Source organism: Arabidopsis thaliana, chromosome 4 (genome assembly GCF_000001735.4).
Source record: "Arabidopsis thaliana chromosome 4, partial sequence".
Classification (NCBI taxonomy): domain Eukaryota; kingdom Viridiplantae; phylum Streptophyta; class Magnoliopsida; order Brassicales; family Brassicaceae; genus Arabidopsis; species Arabidopsis thaliana.
The window spans coordinates 1497134-1515765 of record NC_003075.7 but is presented as its reverse complement, the minus strand read 5'-3'; the positions used below and the strand labels follow the sequence as shown (position 1 = coordinate 1515765).

The 18632-nt window shown below is 35.9% G+C and overlaps 4 protein-coding genes and 1 non-coding gene across 9 annotated transcripts; 2 read left to right on the top strand and 3 right to left on the bottom strand.

The window, feature by feature from the left end:
• Positions 1–1693: 1693 nt before the first annotated feature.
• Positions 1694–4169, bottom strand: AT4G03420 (hypothetical protein (DUF789)). The gene is made up of 5 exons (NM_116580.4): positions 3460–4169; positions 3161–3381; positions 2845–3049; positions 2507–2684; positions 1694–2419 (listed from the first exon to the last, which is right to left on the bottom strand). The coding sequence occupies exons 1-5, from the start codon at positions 3538–3540 to the stop codon at positions 2172–2174; spliced, it is 933 nt and encodes a 310-aa protein (NP_192251.2). The 5' UTR covers positions 3541–4169; the 3' UTR covers positions 1694–2171.
• Positions 4170–9230: 5061 nt separating this feature from the next.
• Positions 9231–12274, top strand: PP2C52 (Protein phosphatase 2C family protein). 3 transcript variants are annotated; one of them, NM_001340447.1, is made up of 6 exons: positions 9231–9327; positions 10242–10519; positions 10599–10946; positions 11021–11138; positions 11224–11447; positions 11525–12274. In NM_001340447.1, the coding sequence occupies exons 2-6, from the start codon at positions 10256–10258 to the stop codon at positions 11975–11977; spliced, it is 1407 nt and encodes a 468-aa protein (NP_001329815.1). In that variant the 5' UTR covers positions 9231–9327; positions 10242–10255; the 3' UTR covers positions 11978–12274. The 3 variants fall into 3 exon arrangements, with proteins under 3 accessions (NP_001329815.1, NP_680572.4, NP_001190668.1); NM_148206.5 differs by having other exon boundaries at positions 10074–10519; positions 11525–12058; NM_001203739.2 differs by having other exon boundaries at positions 9306–9932; positions 10074–10519; positions 11525–12193.
• On the bottom strand, positions 12067–14598 carry AT4G03410 (Peroxisomal membrane 22 kDa (Mpv17/PMP22) family protein). 2 transcript variants are annotated; one of them, NM_116579.4, is made up of 7 exons: positions 13524–14598; positions 13264–13404; positions 13074–13187; positions 12822–12995; positions 12604–12719; positions 12401–12467; positions 12067–12285 (listed from the first exon to the last, which is right to left on the bottom strand). In NM_116579.4, the coding sequence occupies exons 1-7, from the start codon at positions 13857–13859 to the stop codon at positions 12280–12282; spliced, it is 954 nt and encodes a 317-aa protein (NP_192250.2). In that variant the 5' UTR covers positions 13860–14598; the 3' UTR covers positions 12067–12279. The 2 variants fall into 2 exon arrangements, with proteins under 2 accessions (NP_192250.2, NP_974505.1); NM_202776.1 differs by having other exon boundaries at positions 12205–12467.
• Positions 14088–14159, bottom strand: AT4G03405. Its single transcript has one exon. It is a non-coding gene; the product is annotated as a tRNA-Gln (tRNA).
• On the top strand, positions 14167–18230 carry DFL2 (Auxin-responsive GH3 family protein). Of its 2 annotated transcripts, NM_001340446.1 has the most exons (6): positions 14167–15101; positions 15197–15487; positions 15660–16344; positions 16437–16538; positions 16622–17448; positions 17553–18230. In NM_001340446.1, exons 3-6 carry the CDS (start codon positions 16037–16039, stop codon positions 18089–18091), a joined length of 1776 nt encoding a protein of 591 aa, NP_001319858.1. In that variant the 5' UTR covers positions 14167–15101; positions 15197–15487; positions 15660–16036; the 3' UTR covers positions 18092–18230. The 2 variants fall into 2 exon arrangements, with proteins under 2 accessions (NP_001319858.1, NP_192249.1); NM_116578.3 differs by lacking the exons at positions 14167–15101; positions 15197–15487 and having other exon boundaries at positions 15666–16344.
• The last annotated feature ends 402 nt before the right edge of the window (positions 18231–18632 follow it).

Sequence of the window (18632 nt, the reverse complement as noted above, 5' to 3'; positions counted from 1 at the left end):
TTCATTTATGATGAAGAATAAAAAGAAATTCAAGTGTAGTTGGTTTAACGTTTTTTTTTTTTAATATAAGATGTTGTTTTGGTTCTGTTTAATGTTCTTGAGTCGTAAAATATAGGTAAGTTTTGTTACGGAATCTGTGCAAAATGCACATGTGATCATTTCCTCTAAGTCAGTACTTACTCTTTACTGCTAACAGATTAATTACATTGTATATAAAATTAATTAGATATGAAGTAAGGGCGGGCAAAAAAACCGGAACCGATGAACCGAACCAAAATCGATCTGAAAAATTTGATCTGATTCGAACCCAAACCCGAAGAATTATTCTATTGAATCCTATATTTTTTTACCCGAAAAACCGAATCCGAACCCGAAAATATCCGAATATTTTAATCGAAAATCTGAATTTTATTCGATACCCAAAATTTTACCAAAAAATCTGGCTATTTACCCGAAAATTCGGGTATAGGTTCCAAAAGAGGCTCCAAAAATCTATACATGAACCCATGCGAACCCGATTGGATCCGAACCGAAACCGAACCGATATTTTAGATTTACCCTATTAACTCCTAAACTTCTCTACTTGAAAGACGCATACCCGATCGGATTTTACCCGAACCCGACCCGCTTTACCCGAATGCCCGCCCCCTAATATGAAGTGTAAAAATAAAGCAAAAAAACTGGTCGACGTCAAATAAACAACGGAAAATCCAGTCCTCAGCACATCGACAACGTGAATTCAGGTCGAGAAGAAACCCAAAAACATCACTTTCTTAGATTGTTTCTGTTTGCAAGTAATGATAATAGTAATATATTTTTGGTCTGAAATTAATGTACACTATTTATTACGCGAAAATGAAATGTGCCGACCACTTAAATAATTTGTTAGGAAATGATTCATTCCATTTAAGTAAACAAAAAAGAGTTAGAAGGTGTCTAGAAAAATCGGTGGAGGGACCAAACACTGAACACTCCATCAAGTCAATTTACAAATCTAATCTAAGGTCCACGTTCTTTGATTTTTCTCCGTCACATGTTTGACATTTTTGTCTTCAGAGGTCCCACTTTTCTTTTCCATTTTATAACAAGTCTTTTCAATTTTGTTAATCTATTTAATTCTAATTTTCTAAATTTTAAATCGATATTCAAATATACAAAAATCTTATAAAAAATTATAATTTTCAGAATAAATCAACAATTTATACCTTTTACAATATTGGTAACTAATAGCTCTTAGCTATAGCTGTAAGCTTTTTCAGAATACTGCAACAATATATAAAAAAAATTATACTACAAGAAAGCTGTGAAAAAAACTAAAAATAGAATTTTTGATAACACTTTTGTGATTAGTAACTGTCAAAACTTTATATTTTGTAACGTTTTTTACCGTTTGGTAAAGTGATTATCAATAACATCATAATATATGTTATGCAATAAGTGTATTTTTAAAATTCTTGTGTCAAGTAAAAAAAAAACACTATAGAGATCGATTTTATTATACCTCTACAAAAACAACTAATTGATTTTTCGTGTTTTGTTATATATTCTTTGTAACTTGAGGTTGAATTAGGTATTTTATGTCAATATTTATATTGAAAATTCAAAACAAAAATTACTTCAAAACGGAACAAATCATGATGTATAAATCAGAATTTATAATGTGTCACCATTCAGATTTAAAGATAGACAATTCTTTAAAACACACAAAAATACCACATTATAGTGATCCAGTGATCAATAAAACACACAAAAATCATCAGCTTTGATTTATGTATTTGGGTAAAAACAGTTACAAATATGATGAGATTGTTACACTTGCTACTCCTTTAAAGTATTACTGAGGTACAAGAACAAGACCCTCTCAATCAATGTTTATCAAGAAACAAGAAACCACTCTTTTCAACAAATCAGCACTTATAATATATGACATCTCCCATTGATGCTACTTTAAAGCTATTCTACACCCAAAACGTTGAAACCGCTGTACTTGTGTGTTAAGGAAACGCTCAGTCCTCTTCACGGCTGCCACTGCTACTCCAACCACTGGACAAACACGGTATATTGCGACCAGGGAAAAAAGTAATCTCCTTGCCACTTGAGACCAACAAGAAAAACAAAAAGAGATACAAAATCTACATTTGAACTCATCAGTATATAGCAACGGATTTGTTTCAGCCACGGTGAGCCATTCTTGAGAAGTAGTTGAAGTCATGGTGTTGGACTCTTAGCTGTTTTAGCCAAGAATCCGCAACACTTAGAAGCGAAAGAACTCGCTCTTGATCTTGACCTTGATCGTCTTCCGAGAGCCAAACATTGCCTTGCATCTTATAAGTGGCTAACCCAAAAGGAAGCAAAGTTACACCTTCTCCTTCCTTCCGGATCCTCTCCTTTTCCCCGCCATTTTCTTCTGGCTCCATATCTGAAAATCAAGACCATAACGGTTACATATTCGCGGGATATAACACATCGAAGGACTTGAATCCGAGAGGATTGAGAAGATTAGTACCTTGGAAAGAAGATGAAAGAGTGTGATAAGTGAGGAAACAAGTGGACAAATCTTTGATGGTCCTTCCCATTGGAATATGGTAAATAGGGTACCACGCTACCGCCATCCAACTTGCCGGGGAAAGATCTACGCTTCGCAACGACATTAGTCCCGGGTACCTTTGAGCCAATTCATTGATCTGAAATCAACCAAAATCATATGTCTCATTTCAAGTCTTGAATAATAATATATTCTAATCTATACATACATACTTTTTCGCCTATTGCTAATTAGGAATCAACCAAGTGACTAATCCTAGTAATCAAAGAAGCTGATCTTATGAAGCTGCATTGAGTTACCTTATCCATGAGAGGAACTCGAGCATAAGGAGCTGATCTCTCAAAGTATTGCAGATAAAGATATCCCAACCGATCATTAGGATGCAAGAGAGCGTCATGTTCAAGTCCTTCATCAGAAGCACATCTCGAAAGTTTATCACTTTCACTCTCATCACTATATGAATCACTAAACGAATCTCTGCTTTCCCCATCTTCAGAATCATCCCTAATCAAGAACAACCCAAAAAAAAGAGTCAGTCACAATAGATTCATCAAAGGATCAAACTTTAAAATCTAAACGTATCAAAGCGGCAATATAAAAAGCAATGAATGGTACCTTAAGCGGATCAAGGAAGAACGAGAGGTGAAAATCTGAATAGCAGAGAGATAGGGAACATAATATTGAACAAGAGATTCTCCATTAGAGAGACGAATTGGAACACCAGCTCCATAAGCACTCCATTCATCATAACAATCCCATAGATCACTCAATCTGAAAAACTCAACCTTTTGTCTCTCCCATGGATGCCAAATCCTATTCAAACTCCTAATCTCCGCCTGCCAGAATCCACAACCAATTTAAATATTACCATTAAGAGAAGAAAGAAGAAGAAGAAAGAAAGAATGATTCAAAACCTTGGATAGAGATTGGGGTGGCACTACAGGTGTTGTGCAATGAAGGAATCTGTCAAGGTTTGACCCTTTTCCAAACACCATGATGGGATTCTTGTAAGAGAGAAAGAGGGGTTTCTTGATTCTTTTCTTTGAAATAACCCAGAAACCAAAAGAGAAAGAGAAAGAGAGAGTTTAAGAGAGGGAGACACGCAAGCGAGTGTCTGAGATTTGACGTTAGGACAGCTGAATTTAAGGAAAACGGAAATTATGGACAAGAAATTTTTATAACTTTAAAAATATCAATTTGAAGAAGAAAAAACCGAAATCTGCTCAGTTACTTGCAGAAGAATGAAAGAAAAGTCTTCTTTTTTTTCTGTGGAGAGAGCCTATTTTACGGTAGTTTTGTTTGTTTTTTATGATCGGAAAACCAGAAACGAGAAAATTCCAAAACAGAGGAGAAAAATGCAGACTTGTCAAGAAAATAAAAAAAAACAGAGTAATTTTTGGTTCTGTTACAATTTTGCCGGAAAAAGGAAAGACCAGTGGATATATATTGAGAGACGAAACAGAGGTGGAGAGGTTATATATATAAAGGTGAGAGAATCGATTTGCTTTCTCTAGAAAATATTCTTTCTTTTACTTGATCAAAATCCTCTGTTTTTGGGTTTTTTCTTTTCTTTAAATTTAGACGATAAAATATAGAAAAGTTGAGATTAAAATTGAATTAAAAAGGATAAAGACAGATTTGAGGAAGAGAAGGTTCTGAATTCTGGATATTAATAAGAAAAAGTACAACAAACACCTAATCAATCAAAAATTTATCTCAAAGTTTGACGATTTTCCTCGTCCATAGCTTATGATCCTCACGTGGTTTGGTTTTGTTATATTTAATCTCTTTCGTCGACTCTATTTTTAAAGTATTCGATTAGAAAAATTCATTCTAGAAAAAAAACTAGTCGATAATACTTAAGAGTTAAAGAACTTTCTACATGTACAATGTTGTCTAAAAATACTACATGAGCATAAGATTGTGATTAGTGTGGTAGTTTTGCTGTGAGAATTGTTAATGCCAGTGTATAAGAACATTAATCGAGCATTTTTATTGTTTTTTATCGTGGAAATTTTCAGTACATATTACGGAAAATGTTATTTGTTCATATGACGTATTTGAAAAGTTGTATATAATTAGGCTGCCTAACTTATTATCATTACTAGTTTCAGTACTGTGTATTTTGATTGGCTATCATGATACAATGTGGTACGTTCGTAGGAAGAGAAATAAAATGTTAGTCCTAGAAAATATTGTTATTGATGGTTACTGCTTAGTACTTACTATTATTGAGTCTATAGTATACTATACAAATTTTTTATAATTAATATGAAAAAAACTTAGTTCTGAAAGTTGTTATTATTTAAATTATTTTATTTTTCTTTCATGTGATATATATAGAAATATATATTATAAGTGCACCTTAACATACAAAAAAGAAGATTATTCGTTCAACTGGTTGATAAAATCAATCGTAGGTAAATATTTATTTCGAAAATAATATTTAAATGAAGTCAAATATAGAAATAAAAATATATTATTTTTCTTTCAATTTCAGCAAAATTAGGTTTTGCCAATTTGAGGTAACTTGATGTTTAGGGTATTTAAAACTAGGTATCACAAAAAAAACTGAAGTTACGCTCTATTTGGCCGTTATTGCTCGCATATTTCATATTTTATTAGATACAATGATCGTATACAGTACTTACTTTTCCTAATTTATGATATAAGAGTATATATAGACTTGAATTACTATTTACTAACACAAGAAGTTATAATAAATCGAAATAGTCATTGGACGGACAATAAAAATCAAACGAATCAACAGTTTTGGACGTAATATTGGGGAAAAATGGTTGTGACGTGTGATTTTGTAACTAATTATGCAAATCAATAATCTCTAATAAATATCACGTTATTGAACGGTACGTCTACTAATTGTAACATCAGTAGTCACAAGCAAATCACGTGAAAAATGTCAATTACGTGGAAGCATACCAACTTTTCTGAATTTTGTGGTTTTGGCCTTTGCGCCATGTGGTAGTTTTCGTGACACGTGCCGAATTAACTTAATTTCTATTTACCTAATCTATTGATATTTATCAAACCGAATTTGTAAATTGAGAAAACCGGTATGTTGGTAAGGGTAAATGACCGGTTTATCTGACGGCGGGATGCTAGATGGGTGTGATGACTAAGCGATCATCGTGATTTGGGGAACTGAAAAAGAAGTTGATGAGAGTGACGTTGTACGACCGATGGCTGAATCTAAAATGTTGGATTTTTACCAAGTGACGTTATTTGTTATCCACCACATTCCACAGCTACAAAAAGATTTGGATCCTATCGTATTGAGAAAAGAGTTTGGGCCTAAATCCAGTATCTTGGATCTTTTATATGTTTGAGCCCAAATAGGTCCGACGATTTCTGTAAAACCCAATGAGACTCACAAGGCCTCCTCTTAGGACAACTTTGATTGATCTACGTATGTAGATGGAATTTCGGATTTAGAATTAGTAACTGATGATGTAAAAACAAGAACACGAGTACACACAATATTTAACATATAATATGCAGCTCATTTACATTGCTTTGCTAAATTTGGATTACACTGACATTGAATATTTGTTGGTCATAATACTTCTTATTAGGCATGCAGACATAACACACATAAGTGATCAAACTCAAATCTAAAATTTAGGCCGGTTTATCCCTGAAGTTGAGATAATCATTGTTGGCAAAATTAATCATTAGACTATTTATCTACAATGGTTACTCATTTACAACACCCACTTTTTCACTTTTAACACTCCACATCATCTTTTCTTTCTACCACATCATTATTCAACACCTACATAATTTTTAACATTACAACAGTTTTGTTTAATAAAATTACAATATCTTACTCCACCATTTTTATTTTATATTTTAACCTATTTTTTTTTTTGGGTCTAAAAATGGTTTTTTATCTTGTATCTAAATCAAATGAAAGTAGTCAGAATGAAAAATTATAAATTTTCATATAAATTTTTATATATTTATGTATAAATATTATGAAATAATTGAAGTTATATAATTAAGACGAAGCAAAAAGAAAAGAAATTAAAGCAACAAATAAAATTATAACACTTGTCACATTTATCTTCTCCCTTCTACTTTCATGGGTGTTGAAATTTATTAATATTAAATTTGCCGCATCAGCTACTTTTGGATTACAACATACCATTGTAGTGGAATTATTTTTTTTTCAACTGTTGTAAAATGGTTTACAGCAAACCATTGTAACTAGTCTTATTGGTAGATGCAGAGAAGTTGAGACTTGAGATTAAATTACAAACGAGTAATAAGTTGTTTAACACAATTTTGTCTTTTAGATTTTCACTCCATATCATATCAATCAATCTCATCAAGATTCTACATTATTCCAACAAACTACTAATTGATTGTCTAGTTTCAAAAACCATCGCTAAGAACTAGAAAACAAAGCTTAGCACTTAACAGTGAGAGTTGAGAGATTATCGTGTGAGCTATACAGTTTGATGATACGATTTAGAGCCATATAACACAGGAATGGTGAAATAGACCCACCACCACATGACATGAATCGCTATCATACACATGGGATGATGATGATGATGCCGTTCCTTTTCTTCTAGCACAAGACATCCTTTTTTACTTATTTTCCAACACCTTTCTCTTTTCTTATTTTATGGATTTTTTGAAAATATATAAATATTTCGAACCTTTAATTTTAGTTTCCATTATTGCATGGTTCTTGTGATTGGGAGGTGTGACACCCAAATTAGATTTATCAAACTCAATTTATATATGTATGTAATAATTTTACAATAATCCGGATAATATATCAGAATTTAAATCTATATAACAATCACCAAAATAAATTAAATTACACTGACAATATGAATAAATTCAAAAAAGTACATACTATTGTACTACAATCTATTGTCGGCAGTACATAATAAATCTTAACGTTAGTTCTATGGGATTTTGTGTTTTGTAAAAGCCAAAAGAACCTTACAAGACTTTTGCAAATAATAATATGGATACATTTGAATCTCAATCGTTAAACAATTTGTAAGCTTTAATTCAAAAAACAACAGAAAAGAGTTTAACAAAACAAAACATATGAAAGGAAAAAGAGAAATGGATTTGGATGTGAAGAAAAAAGTGGAAGAAACATATTGGCTTTGTACTTTAACAAAAAGAAAAAAACATATTGGTTTTGCTTCCAAATAGTGACTGCGTTTTGCGGTACGGGAAAAGTGCGGTGCAGTTCAAATAGTAACGAAAATACATAGATATATATATATGTAGAGATTTTGATATTGTTACAACACTGTTGCGATGCGATTTTGGGTATGGTTTCGGTTACCATTCATAGCCTTTGTAGTAGTGGCTATACAAATCTAATCTTGATCGTTGTGTTGCTTTAATTAGGAAATACAAGGGAGGGAAGATATAAAAATATATCTAAAAGGTTATTTGATTGATATCGACATATGAAATTTCGAAGTATGAACACATGAAAGAGTGTTTACACATTTACATATGTATTTTTCAACACAACTAGAAAAGTTTACAAGATAAGATGAATCCAAGTGGATGAAATTATCTGTCACTTGCATATACATACACTCAAAATCTGAAAAGTCAGAACTTGTGAAATGATTAAATAAAATAAAGTTCGACACAAAAAAGGGATGAATCATGTAGGTGACGAGAGACAGGTATTACTGTTAGTGATGCAATATAATCAAAGCTTAGATTCAGGCCCATCCTCATCATCATAGCCTGCGGCAACAATCAAGAAAACATGTTTTAGATTCAAATGCAATTTTTTATTTTTATTTTATTTTCATTTCCGATGAACAAAAAAATACTTAAAAGCAACTAACTTAGTTACATGCTAATTTTATATTGTAAACATTTTTTTTATATAATTAATATGGGATTAAAGAAAATTTTAAAATAGACAAATCTAGTACTCTTGTCTTTGTGCGCAAGATATTAAGGTTTTGAATGGATATTGTGGTTAGTGCTGACTGATCCGTCAGCGGTTCAATTCATATTATTTTTGGGGCGGACAATAAACCGCTACAAACTTAGTTTAAAGATGGTCTGCAGTTAGTACACAGCGCTTTTCTTTTATTTTCTTGAATTCGCACTATTACAGAGTATAGTTTTGTGAGTATAGTTTGTGAACGATAAATAAAAAGCGGTCCGATATATAAACGGTTTTGTGCGCTTGGACATGTGTCACCATTCAAAGCCTAAGATCATTAAGTCCATGACATGTAGACATGTTTTTTTCTGCAATATACGGCAAACATATTTGCTTGCGACATTCTAAACCTTTGTTAAGTTTTGCACCATTAGATACGATAAACTCAATTCTCTTGGAATTAAACCATATATACATGGTATAAAAACCTTTAGAAGAGACTTCTACTATACATTAAGTTTTTTTGTTTTTATTATTATAGAAAGTAATCATTTGTGATGGAGAGTGTATGGACTTGATTAGTTTGGGAAAATTATTCAAAATTTCATTTCATACAAAATGTGGTTTAGAATTTAGAAAGGTAATTTGCAAAGCACTAAAGCAGCTTTAATATATCTCTTTCATGAATTTTTAAAAAATAAAAAGATACGATTTTTTTTGGGGAAACTAAAATCTTTGTTTTTCTCTCTTATCTCTCTTTGTGTGTTTCAATTAGTGAGAAATTAGTAACTCTCTTTCTCACTCTCTCTCTCTCTCTGTTTCAACTGTCTGTGAATCAACTGTTCTTGATCTCCAGAAACCTCTACACAAACAAAAGGTGCGTTCTTTTGCGTTGAAATGGCTCATATCTCAAATCGTTTGTTTCTCTTTGTGGGTTTCTTGTTGTTACCATGTTTAAGGCAAACTGTCTGATCTGCTCAGACATTTAGTTGTTTTTCCTCTTCATCACTCTGCGCTAGTTTTGTTTCCGAATTCTTTTGAGACAATATTGGTTTAGTTTCTTCTTACTCGATTCACACTTTACGACATTGGATTCCTATAAAGTGATTTACTTTTCTCTAAAAACGGCAACTTTGTTGCTTAAGAATCTCTCTGTTCTTCAGGATTTGCATTAACGTCTCTCGTTTCCTGAAAGGAATTGATGATTTACGCCAGTAGAATTTGAATATTGTCTATGTGGCAGATGTAAAGAACAAGTTACAAAGAGATATTCACAAGAATCCGTCTGGATTCATGTGTGAATAGAAATATGAGCAAACTCTGTTCTTGATCTTTGTGCTTTCTTTTCATAAGGATTCATGTTTTGTGATTCTTGTAGGTCCTACTTTGATTAATTTAATCACAGGGATTAGTAAACAAGTCTCAGAACATAGATTAATAAGATCCCCAATGGTGATAAACAATCTCAAGACAGTCTTTTTGGTAATACATACCTTTATTCTATTGCTAAGATCACATGCTAGAATTTGGTCTTTACTACTTCTTGAGGTTTATTTATCTCTGTGATCTTATTGAAACTGCTGTTAAACTATCTACTTAATCATTTGTCTCTATTGCTTTTAGGTCATAGTCCATCGTTGACCAAGATTTGAATCCAAGGCTTTCCCGGAGAGTATATACTAGTTAACAAAACACTCATAAAAAGCTCTGGCTTGACCAAATTTTCTACTTAAGCATAACGGTGGAGATCTGTTTTTTTGTGTGTGGCTATATAACAACCTTATTGTCTAGGCTGGGATTAAACAATGGGGGGTTGTGTGTCGACTAGTAGTAAGAGTACGTGTAGCAGCTGGAGCAATGGAGAGAAGCCTGTGCGTCGACCATATCTCGGGATTGGTTGTTGTGTGAGCAAAAGGGCGAAGAGAACGTTTTCAGACCACATTGTCTCGTTGCAGAACTTGACTTCTATACCAAATCGGATCACCAGCAGCAGCAAGAGCAGGAGCTCTTGCATTTTCACTCAACAAGGACGCAAGGGTATTAATCAGGACGCCATGATTGTGTGGGAAGTGAGTTCTTCAGACTCTTTCTATTGTATTTCTAACACTATGGTCAACTATAAAGCCGGATTTCTTTGTTGCTTTGTAGGATTTTATGTCTGAAGATGTGACATTTTGTGGTGTATTTGATGGTCATGGTCCTTATGGCCATCTTGTTGCTCGTAAAGTGAGAGATACATTGCCTGTGAAGTTACAGTTTTTCTTTCAGACGCTTCAGTCGAAGCAAAACTGTTCTAAAGGAACTCGATTCAGAAGAAATTCAAGCAAATCAGCTGTCCAAGAAGCTGTTAAAGAAGGATCTGACGAGGATAAACTTAAAGGCTTATGGGGAGAAGCTTTCTTGAAATCTTTTAAAGCCATGGATAAGGAACTGCGGTCTCATCCTAATCTGGACTGTTTTTGTAGTGGCAGCACTGGCGTAACAATTCTTAAACAGGTACACTTAGAGAACAAAGAGCTCTCTTTCAGCTTCAACCATGTTTTCTTTAATCATCTCTTTTGATTGTTCAGGGGTCTAATCTCTTCATGGGAAACATCGGGGATTCTCGGGCCATCCTTGGATCAAAAGACAGTAACGATTCTATGGTGGCAACTCAACTGACAGTTGATCTGAAGCCGGATTTACCTAGTATGCTTAACACTTTTTCGAAATCTTTTTTCCTGGCTTGTATGCATTTATCTAATAGGATGTTACTGTTTTGTGGGTCTGATAGGGGAAGCTGAGAGGATCAAACGGTGTAAAGGTCGAGTATTTGCGATGGAAGACGAGCCAGAGGTGCCGCGAGTCTGGCTACCTTATGATGATGCACCTGGATTAGCCATGGCCAGGGCGTTTGGTGACTTCTGTCTAAAAGAGTATGGAGTCATTTCAGTACCTGAGTTCACTCACCGTGTTCTTACAGACAGAGATCAATTCATTGTTCTTGCCTCTGACGGAGTAAGTAAACGAGTGATCTTATTAGCCTATGAGCCTCAAGACAAAGGCTTTACTGATTTTTGAGCTTTATTGAACAGGTATGGGATGTGTTAAGCAACGAAGAAGTGGTTGACATTGTAGCTTCAGCTACAAGCCGGGCATCAGCGGCTAGGACCTTGGTGAACTCGGCTGCGCGTGAATGGAAACTGAAGTACCCGACTTCCAAAATGGATGATTGTGCAGTGGTATGTTTGTTTCTGGATGGGAAAATGGATTCTGAGTCGGATTATGATGAACAAGGCTTCTCTTCAGCCACAAATGCTGTAGAATCAGATGATGGCCAAAGATCAGAACCATGTCTCCAAAGAAACTTCACAGTTAGATCATCATCAGATCAAGAAAACGAGACTTATGGTAACGTGAATACAGAGACTGATGCAGAGGATGAGAAAACGGTAGGAGATCAAAACTGGTTGGGTCTACAAGGCGTCACACGCGTGAACTCACTTGTCCAGCTTCCGAGATTCTCTGAAGAGAAATCGAAGACTTGAGATTAGCTTTTAATGTTATTTCTGAGGACTGATCTTGAAGAATGTTGTCATTTTTCGTTGTTATGCTTGAGCATTGTGCGCAGCTTGATCTGTATTTGTTTTGCTGGTGTTTCGTGTTTGATGTATCTGTATTGCACAATGGATTTGCCTCATCGATTCTCTCTTGGAATCCATGAATCAAATGTGTATATACATTGCTTTTAGGTATCTCTCTAAACAAAAAAAAAGTATATATGTGCTTGTGTTCTTCATCCACCTCCTGTTAGAGTCTATAGAATCTAGAATCTACATGCTGATATCACCTAATCCTGTCAAGTATTTGCAGGCACAAATTAGCTTAGATGAACACTCTGAACAAACATTCAAACGCTCAAGACTAATTTTTGAAGAGAGATTCTTGGAAAAAAGGAACACTTGGCAAACCTCGCTTGAGTGAGAACTGGAGTTCGTTTCCTCTGATGCTTGCGCCTCAGCTTTTTCGTTCGAGTAACTTCCAGAATTCGAAATGAAAATCAGGCAACCGATATTAGCAACACAAAACTTCTCTTCATGATAGCCACAAAGCTAATATGTGCAACACTTTCAAATACATTGGATAAAAAAGATTGAAGTTGAAGAAGGCTCACGTTGATAATATAGTGACCCATATGAGTTCAATACAATCTACCCAAAGAAGCCTTTGGTCTACAGGGATTACACCGTATGTAACCAAGTGTGCCAATGGCCAGAGTTTCCAGCCTGCCTGCATAGACAAAATCATGACATAACCTTTAGATAAAATCAACAGACTAACTTTAAGCTTTATATATGATCACGAAGACACAGGGCAAGGAGAGTTAATTACAGTGAGCATTGGCAAAAATGTTGTCTTGATTTCGCTGAAAATGTCAGCTGGAGATTGGAAACGCAAGAGCCCTAAAACTGTAAAGTAGATACTGTTCCAAATTGCAGACCATACGGTTTGATCAAATGCGACTTTTGCAGGGACTACCCACCATTCTTGAAAAGGAAAGAGAGCCTTGTACAAAGAAAAGATTTTAGCTTTCAGCCCGTTGTTAATACAACATATCTTGACAGAGCAAAGATTGATTTTTACCTCACAGAATTGGTAGTAATAGTGAGACAGTGAACCATGGAGTGTGAATCCAACAAGACCTGATCTAAGAACACGAGTTCGATCAAACTCAAACAGCGGTTTTCCTTCGTAACACTGCATAAAGTTACAGCCAAAATGGTCAGAGAGAACTCAAATTAAGAAGCTTTTTAGAGTATTTTTAGTTTCTTACTTGTGCAATCCAATCTCCTAAAGAATACACAATTCCACTAATCGCCATTTTCGCCAAAACAGGGTTTGTTTTGAGAATTTGTTCATACGCAAACCAATTATGTTCAGGTGCATACCTAAGTATCTCGTAGAGAGTCCAACCCTAAGAAGAACAACAACAATCGTGATATCAATTTCAGTATAATCCCATAAAGGAGCAAGCTTTGCAGAGATAGAAGAACCAATCAATCACAAGAGAGATAAAGAAAACCCTAAGCTTACTTGCCAATAGTCATGATCAATGGTTAAAAGCTTAGTAACCGCAACGGTACCGGCGGCGAGAACTATAGCTGCGTTGATACCTCGACTCATCAGCCGATCTGTATCTTCTACTTTATCTTCTGATAGTTCTTCCTCTGCCTTGAAATTGTCATTTTTAACATCGATTGCTTCTCTGTCTTCAATGATCGATTTAACGATCAAGTTTCTTCTCTCTGTAATCAATCGTTTCTGATTCTTAAAAGGGTTGATTCGGGGTAATGGGCCTGCGGTTTTAATCCGTGAAGAAACCTTCCCGGAGACGATGATGGTGGTGGGACAACAACAGAGAGCTGCCATGGACTTGCACTTCTCAAAGGAAGATACTTTTTCTCTTCTCGTTGGCTCTCTCACAGCCAAAGGAGAGGTTTTTAGACTTAGAGAACAAAAAAGAAGCAGCAGACTTTGGTGACCAAACGGTAGGAACTGAGCCGAACCGAGTTTCGGTTAAATTAAAACCAATAACCGGTGGGTTTTAATTTGGTTAAAAACCGGTTTGCACAATCTCAAAACCGAAGCCGAAAACAAAGGTCCTACCGAGATTTGAACTCGGGTTACTGGATTCAGAGTCCAATGTCCTGACCACTAGACCATAGGACCAGTTGCTTCGAGTCCTACCGTTTTGGTTTAAGATCTAGACATGTTCAAGGACTACACCATCGTGGTCTCCGCCGATACGGCAGTCTGATCAAAACGATTCAAGAGAATCAGGCGGAAGGTTTTTTCTGAAATTCATAAAATCGGGTGATCTTTGCAATATGCATACGTATATCCTTGGTAAATGTATTGGCTTTGTTTGGTTAACGATGTTGATAGGATTAGGTTGTGATCAAATTAGAAAAAAATTGGGTCTTTTCTGATTTTTTTTGGCCAATTCTCTGATTATGAGTTTTGGAATGGTTGGAATGGTAGAGGAGGGTTTAGGCGTAAGGTAAGAGAAAATGGGATTGAACCCAATTTGCATACTTCAAATTCTCTGGTGAGCTTGATGTTTCATTGATTTGACAAAGCATGTATTTGAGATTGTGGGCAGTTGCAGGATCAGACTACATGTTACTTACAACAGGCATGATCAAGGAGTATTGTAAGGTAGGGTAGAGAAATGATATGACAATGATGCAGGTTTTGAGTATTGCCTAGCTTTGTATCAAGATTTGGATGAGAAGTGACTTTCAGGCTTGTAGTTTAGTGATTGGAGATTCTGCAAGAAGGGAAAATTACATGAAGGTTATGTGGTTTTTCTGCAATATGATTCGTTAAGGAGGCCAAGCCAAATGTAGTCAAATACACCACGTTAATGATTCATCCGTATGGGGACAGCTTAGATTTTTCTGTGTGTTGCATCCAAAGATGTACTGTGTACCCAAATTCCGAGTTCACCAACCAGGGATGAATGATACTGTGTACCTAAATTCCAAAGATGTACTGTGTACCCTAACAGTTTTCGTCTGGTTAGGAGATAATCACTTCTTGAAAGCAGTTTGAATGTTTCTCAAAGAATGGTCATGTACTACCCACGTTTTTTGTTTGGTTATCTTGGAGGTAAGATGAGCTGGTGACAATTCTGTTTTTGGCTTATACTAAGATTAACGTGGAGCTAGTCCTTTGCTTTACGGAGCTTTGATAAGATGTTTTAGGATTTAATTACCCATCAAGAAGATAATGAGGGAGAAAAAGGCTAAAGAGATTCATTCGACTTGCAAAACCATGGTTGGAATTTTGTGCACATAGTGATTGAGGAGAGAGATAGAAAGTGAAGGGACTTTAAATGTTAGACCCGTTGAAACTAGTGGTGGGCCTGTGAAGGTTGAGGTTGAGGGAAGAGCCAGCCTGCCCAAAAGAAAAAATATCTTGTGCAACTTGTGATGCTTGGTAGCTTTGGTCCTACATGCTTATCCAGATATTTGCAGAGAAAGAAACATCAAAAGGTTAGCCACATTATAGGAAGAACTAAAATTTTCTAATGCTATTTTGCTCAAATAGGTGTTTGAGAGCTCTGTTCATTTAATAATGTCCATATTTGTGGCTATGTTCACTGAATTATTAACAGGGAAAGCAGTTGAAAGATAGCTAACATGATGTAGGGGTTTTGGTTTTTAGGAGGCAAAGAGGCTTTCATGGGACCACACTGGATGATAGTTGCAAAATACATTGTGGTTAAGGTTTGTCTCTTGAGCACATGTTGAGACTGGGATACTCTTCTGTGAGAACGCATTAATAGCTGTATTAAGTGTTGATAGAATTTGTGGACGGTAATTCCCGTGACATTTATGGAGGTATCTGTGATGTTTTTCCTATTAAAAAGACAAATAAGGAGACCCAAAAAAGGTGAGAACAACTATACACACAAAGAAATTTCTTTTGTCTGAAGACAAAGGGAGTGGTCAATGACCAGTACTCCCCTATATGTTGGGTTAGGACTTCTACTCATTTTGCATCGTTGAGATACTATACTGCCTTGAAAGACTTGGTATTGGATGGAAACTGTAGAAGCGGGGCATGATGATGTTATTGGTTGGTTCGAGCATGTGTCGGAAAATGCCTGCAAGGTCCAAAGCGAGACGCTACGAAGGATTCTTGAGCTCAACTCCGGAGTGGAGTATCTGAGGAAATGGCTTGGGACTGTTGATGTAGAAAAGATGGACGATTATACTTTGGAAACTCTCTTTACTTCCTTGGTGCCTATTGTTTCACATGCTGATTTAGATCCTTATATTCAAAGAATTGCAGATGGAGAGACTTCTCCATTACTTACACAAGAACCCATCACTGTTCTGTCCCTCAGGTATATTTCTACATGCATCTATGGATATCTGTGTTTATGTGTATGTGATATATGTTCTGTATTGATCCCTTTTCACTCCCTTTATGACGCAGCTCTGGAACAACAGAAGGGAGACAAAAGTATGTTCCGTTTACTCGCCATAGCGCGCAAACTACTCTTCAGATTTTCCGATTATCAGCGGCTTACAGATCAAGGTCTGTTTTCATTTCTTGTCTATTCTTTTCCATTAAAAAGTTCTTCATTATCTCATAAATTCCTACTATGCTTTCTTTTAAAGGTTTTATCCAATAAGGGAAGGAGGGAGGATTCTTGAGTTTATATACGCCGGGAAGGAATTTAAGACGCTAGGAGGATTGACAGTAGGAACGGCCACAACACATTACTATGCGAGCGAAGAGTTTAAAACTAAGCAAGAGACAACAAAATCCTTCACTTGTAGCCCACAAGAGGTCATCTCAGGAGGTGATTTCGGTCAGTGCACGTATTGTCATCTCCTACTTGGTCTCCATTACTCCAGCCAAGTAGAGTTTGTCGCCTCTGCTTTTTCTTACACCATTGTCCAAGCTTTCTCCTTTTTCGAAGAAATCTGGAGAGAGATATGTGCTGACATCAAGGAAGGTAATCTTAGCTCAAGAATCACTCTGCCCAAGATGAGAAAAGCTGTATTGGCTCTGATCAGACCAAACCCGTCTCTTGCTTCTCATATCGAGGAGATCTGCTTAGAGCTGGAAACAAATCTCGGATGGTTCGGTTTGATTTCAAAGCTTTGGCCAAATGCAAAATTTATCTCCTCAATCATGACGGGTTCTATGCTGCCGTACCTGAATAAGCTGAGGCATTACGCTGGCGGTTTGCCCCTGGTGAGCGCAGATTACGGGTCAACCGAGAGCTGGATTGGTGTGAACGTTGATCCTCATCTTCCCCCAGAAGACGTGAGCTTTGCTGTGATTCCCACTTTTAGTTACTTCGAGTTTATACCACTTTACAGGCGGCAGAATCAATCAGACATATGCATTGACGGTGACTTTGTCGAAGATAAACCTGTGCCGCTCTCTCAAGTCAAACTCGGGCAGGAGTATGAACTTGTTCTAACCACTTTCACAGGTAAAGAAAAACCTCCTCTGCATTTTCCATAACCAATTGTTATAATCAACGAGCTTTTTGCGTCATCTGTTTCACCACTTACTCTGTTTTATCGCTCTGTTCAGGTCTTTATAGGTACAGATTAGGAGACGTAGTTGAAGTGACCAGTTTTCACAAAGGCACACCGAAGCTAAGTTTCATATACAGAAGAAAACTCATCTTAACCATCAACATTGACAAAAACACAGAGAAGGATCTTCAGAGAGTTGTTGACAAGGCGTCTCAGCTTCTGAGCCGATCCACACGAGCTGAAGTCGTTGACTTTACAAGCCACGCAGACGTTATAGCTCGTCCTGGTCACTATGTAATCTACTGGGAAATCAGAGGAGAAGCAGATGATAAGGCTCTTGAAGAATGTTGCAGAGAGATGGATACTGCTTTTGTGGACTATGGTTATGTAGTGTCGAGGCGCATGAACTCGATCGGACCGCTTGAGCTACGAGTTGTGGAACGAGGAACGTTTGGGAAAGTGGCGGAAAGGTGCGTTGGGAAATGCGGTGGCTTGAACCAGTTTAAGACTCCTAGGTGTACGACCAATTCTGTTATGCTTGACATACTTAATGATTCTACTATCAAGAGATTTCGCAGTTCAGCTTATGACTAGAAACCTGATTACTAAATTTAGTTTTGTGTTTTTATCTTTGTGATTCCATGGCGGCTGTGTTAGTGTACTCAGTTTTGACCATTTACAATGAAGAATAAAAGGATTATGTTACTCTTTTGGTTAAAAACAATGGAGTTACTAAATTTTGGTATTTCGAAAATTAGAAAATCGTTTCTTTTTCAGTTTATATGATTATGAGACATCGACAACACCAGCTTAAACCAAGGATACAAATCCCGATAGTCTTTACAAGTTGTTATAAAGGTAAGTGGAAAAGAATGTTTGTTAGTAAGTACTAAGTAGTTAAGAACTTAAGATTACTATATAGTGCATGCATAAGTCATTCACAACTTCATAAAATTGCATTGATTTAGCATACAAACTAGATTTTTTCTTCGCATTGTTTTTTTTTTCTTTTCTTTGCATTGTTCCACTATAAGCTTAAGGTGAAATAACCATACAATAGTCAATACTCAATAGTGTGGGGTGGCATAAAGTTGTTGGTCGAGAGATCATGTCACAAGTATAACTATACATAATT

Bases quoted from the DNA above. Each gene is read 5' to 3' on its own strand.
- PP2C52 (NM_001340447.1), top strand. From the start codon at position 10,256: ATGGGGGGTTGTGTGTCGACTAGTAGTAAGAGTACGTGTAGCAGCTGG. The intron at 10,947-11,020 runs GTACACTTAGAG...TTGATTGTTCAG, and splicing joins GCGTAACAATTCTTAAACAG to GGGTCTAATCTCTTCATGGG. The intron at 11,448-11,524 runs GTAAGTAAACGA...TTTATTGAACAG, and splicing joins TTGTTCTTGCCTCTGACGGA to GTATGGGATGTGTTAAGCAA.
- DFL2 (NM_001340446.1), top strand. From the start codon at position 16,037: ATGGAAACTGTAGAAGCGGGGCATGATGATGTTATTGGTTGGTTCGAG. The intron at 16,345-16,436 runs GTATATTTCTAC...TTTATGACGCAG, and splicing joins ATCACTGTTCTGTCCCTCAG to CTCTGGAACAACAGAAGGGA. The intron at 16,539-16,621 runs GTCTGTTTTCAT...TTTCTTTTAAAG, and splicing joins TCAGCGGCTTACAGATCAAG to GTTTTATCCAATAAGGGAAG.
- AT4G03410 (NM_202776.1), bottom strand. From the start codon at position 13,859: ATGGCAGCTCTCTGTTGTTGTCCCACCACCATCATCGTCTCCGGGAAG. The intron at 13,188-13,263 runs GTAAGAAACTAA...AACTTTATGCAG, and splicing joins TAGGAGATTGGATTGCACAA to TGTTACGAAGGAAAACCGCT. The intron at 12,720-12,821 runs GTAATTAACTCT...TTGTCTATGCAG, and splicing joins CATTTTTGCCAATGCTCACT to GCAGGCTGGAAACTCTGGCC.
- AT4G03420 (NM_116580.4), bottom strand. From the start codon at position 3,540: ATGGTGTTTGGAAAAGGGTCAAACCTTGACAGATTCCTTCATTGCACA. The intron at 3,050-3,160 runs GTACCATTCATT...GTTCTTGATTAG, and splicing joins TCTTCCTTGATCCGCTTAAG to GGATGATTCTGAAGATGGGG. The intron at 2,685-2,844 runs GTAACTCAATGC...GGTTGATTTCAG, and splicing joins GAGTTCCTCTCATGGATAAG to ATCAATGAATTGGCTCAAAG.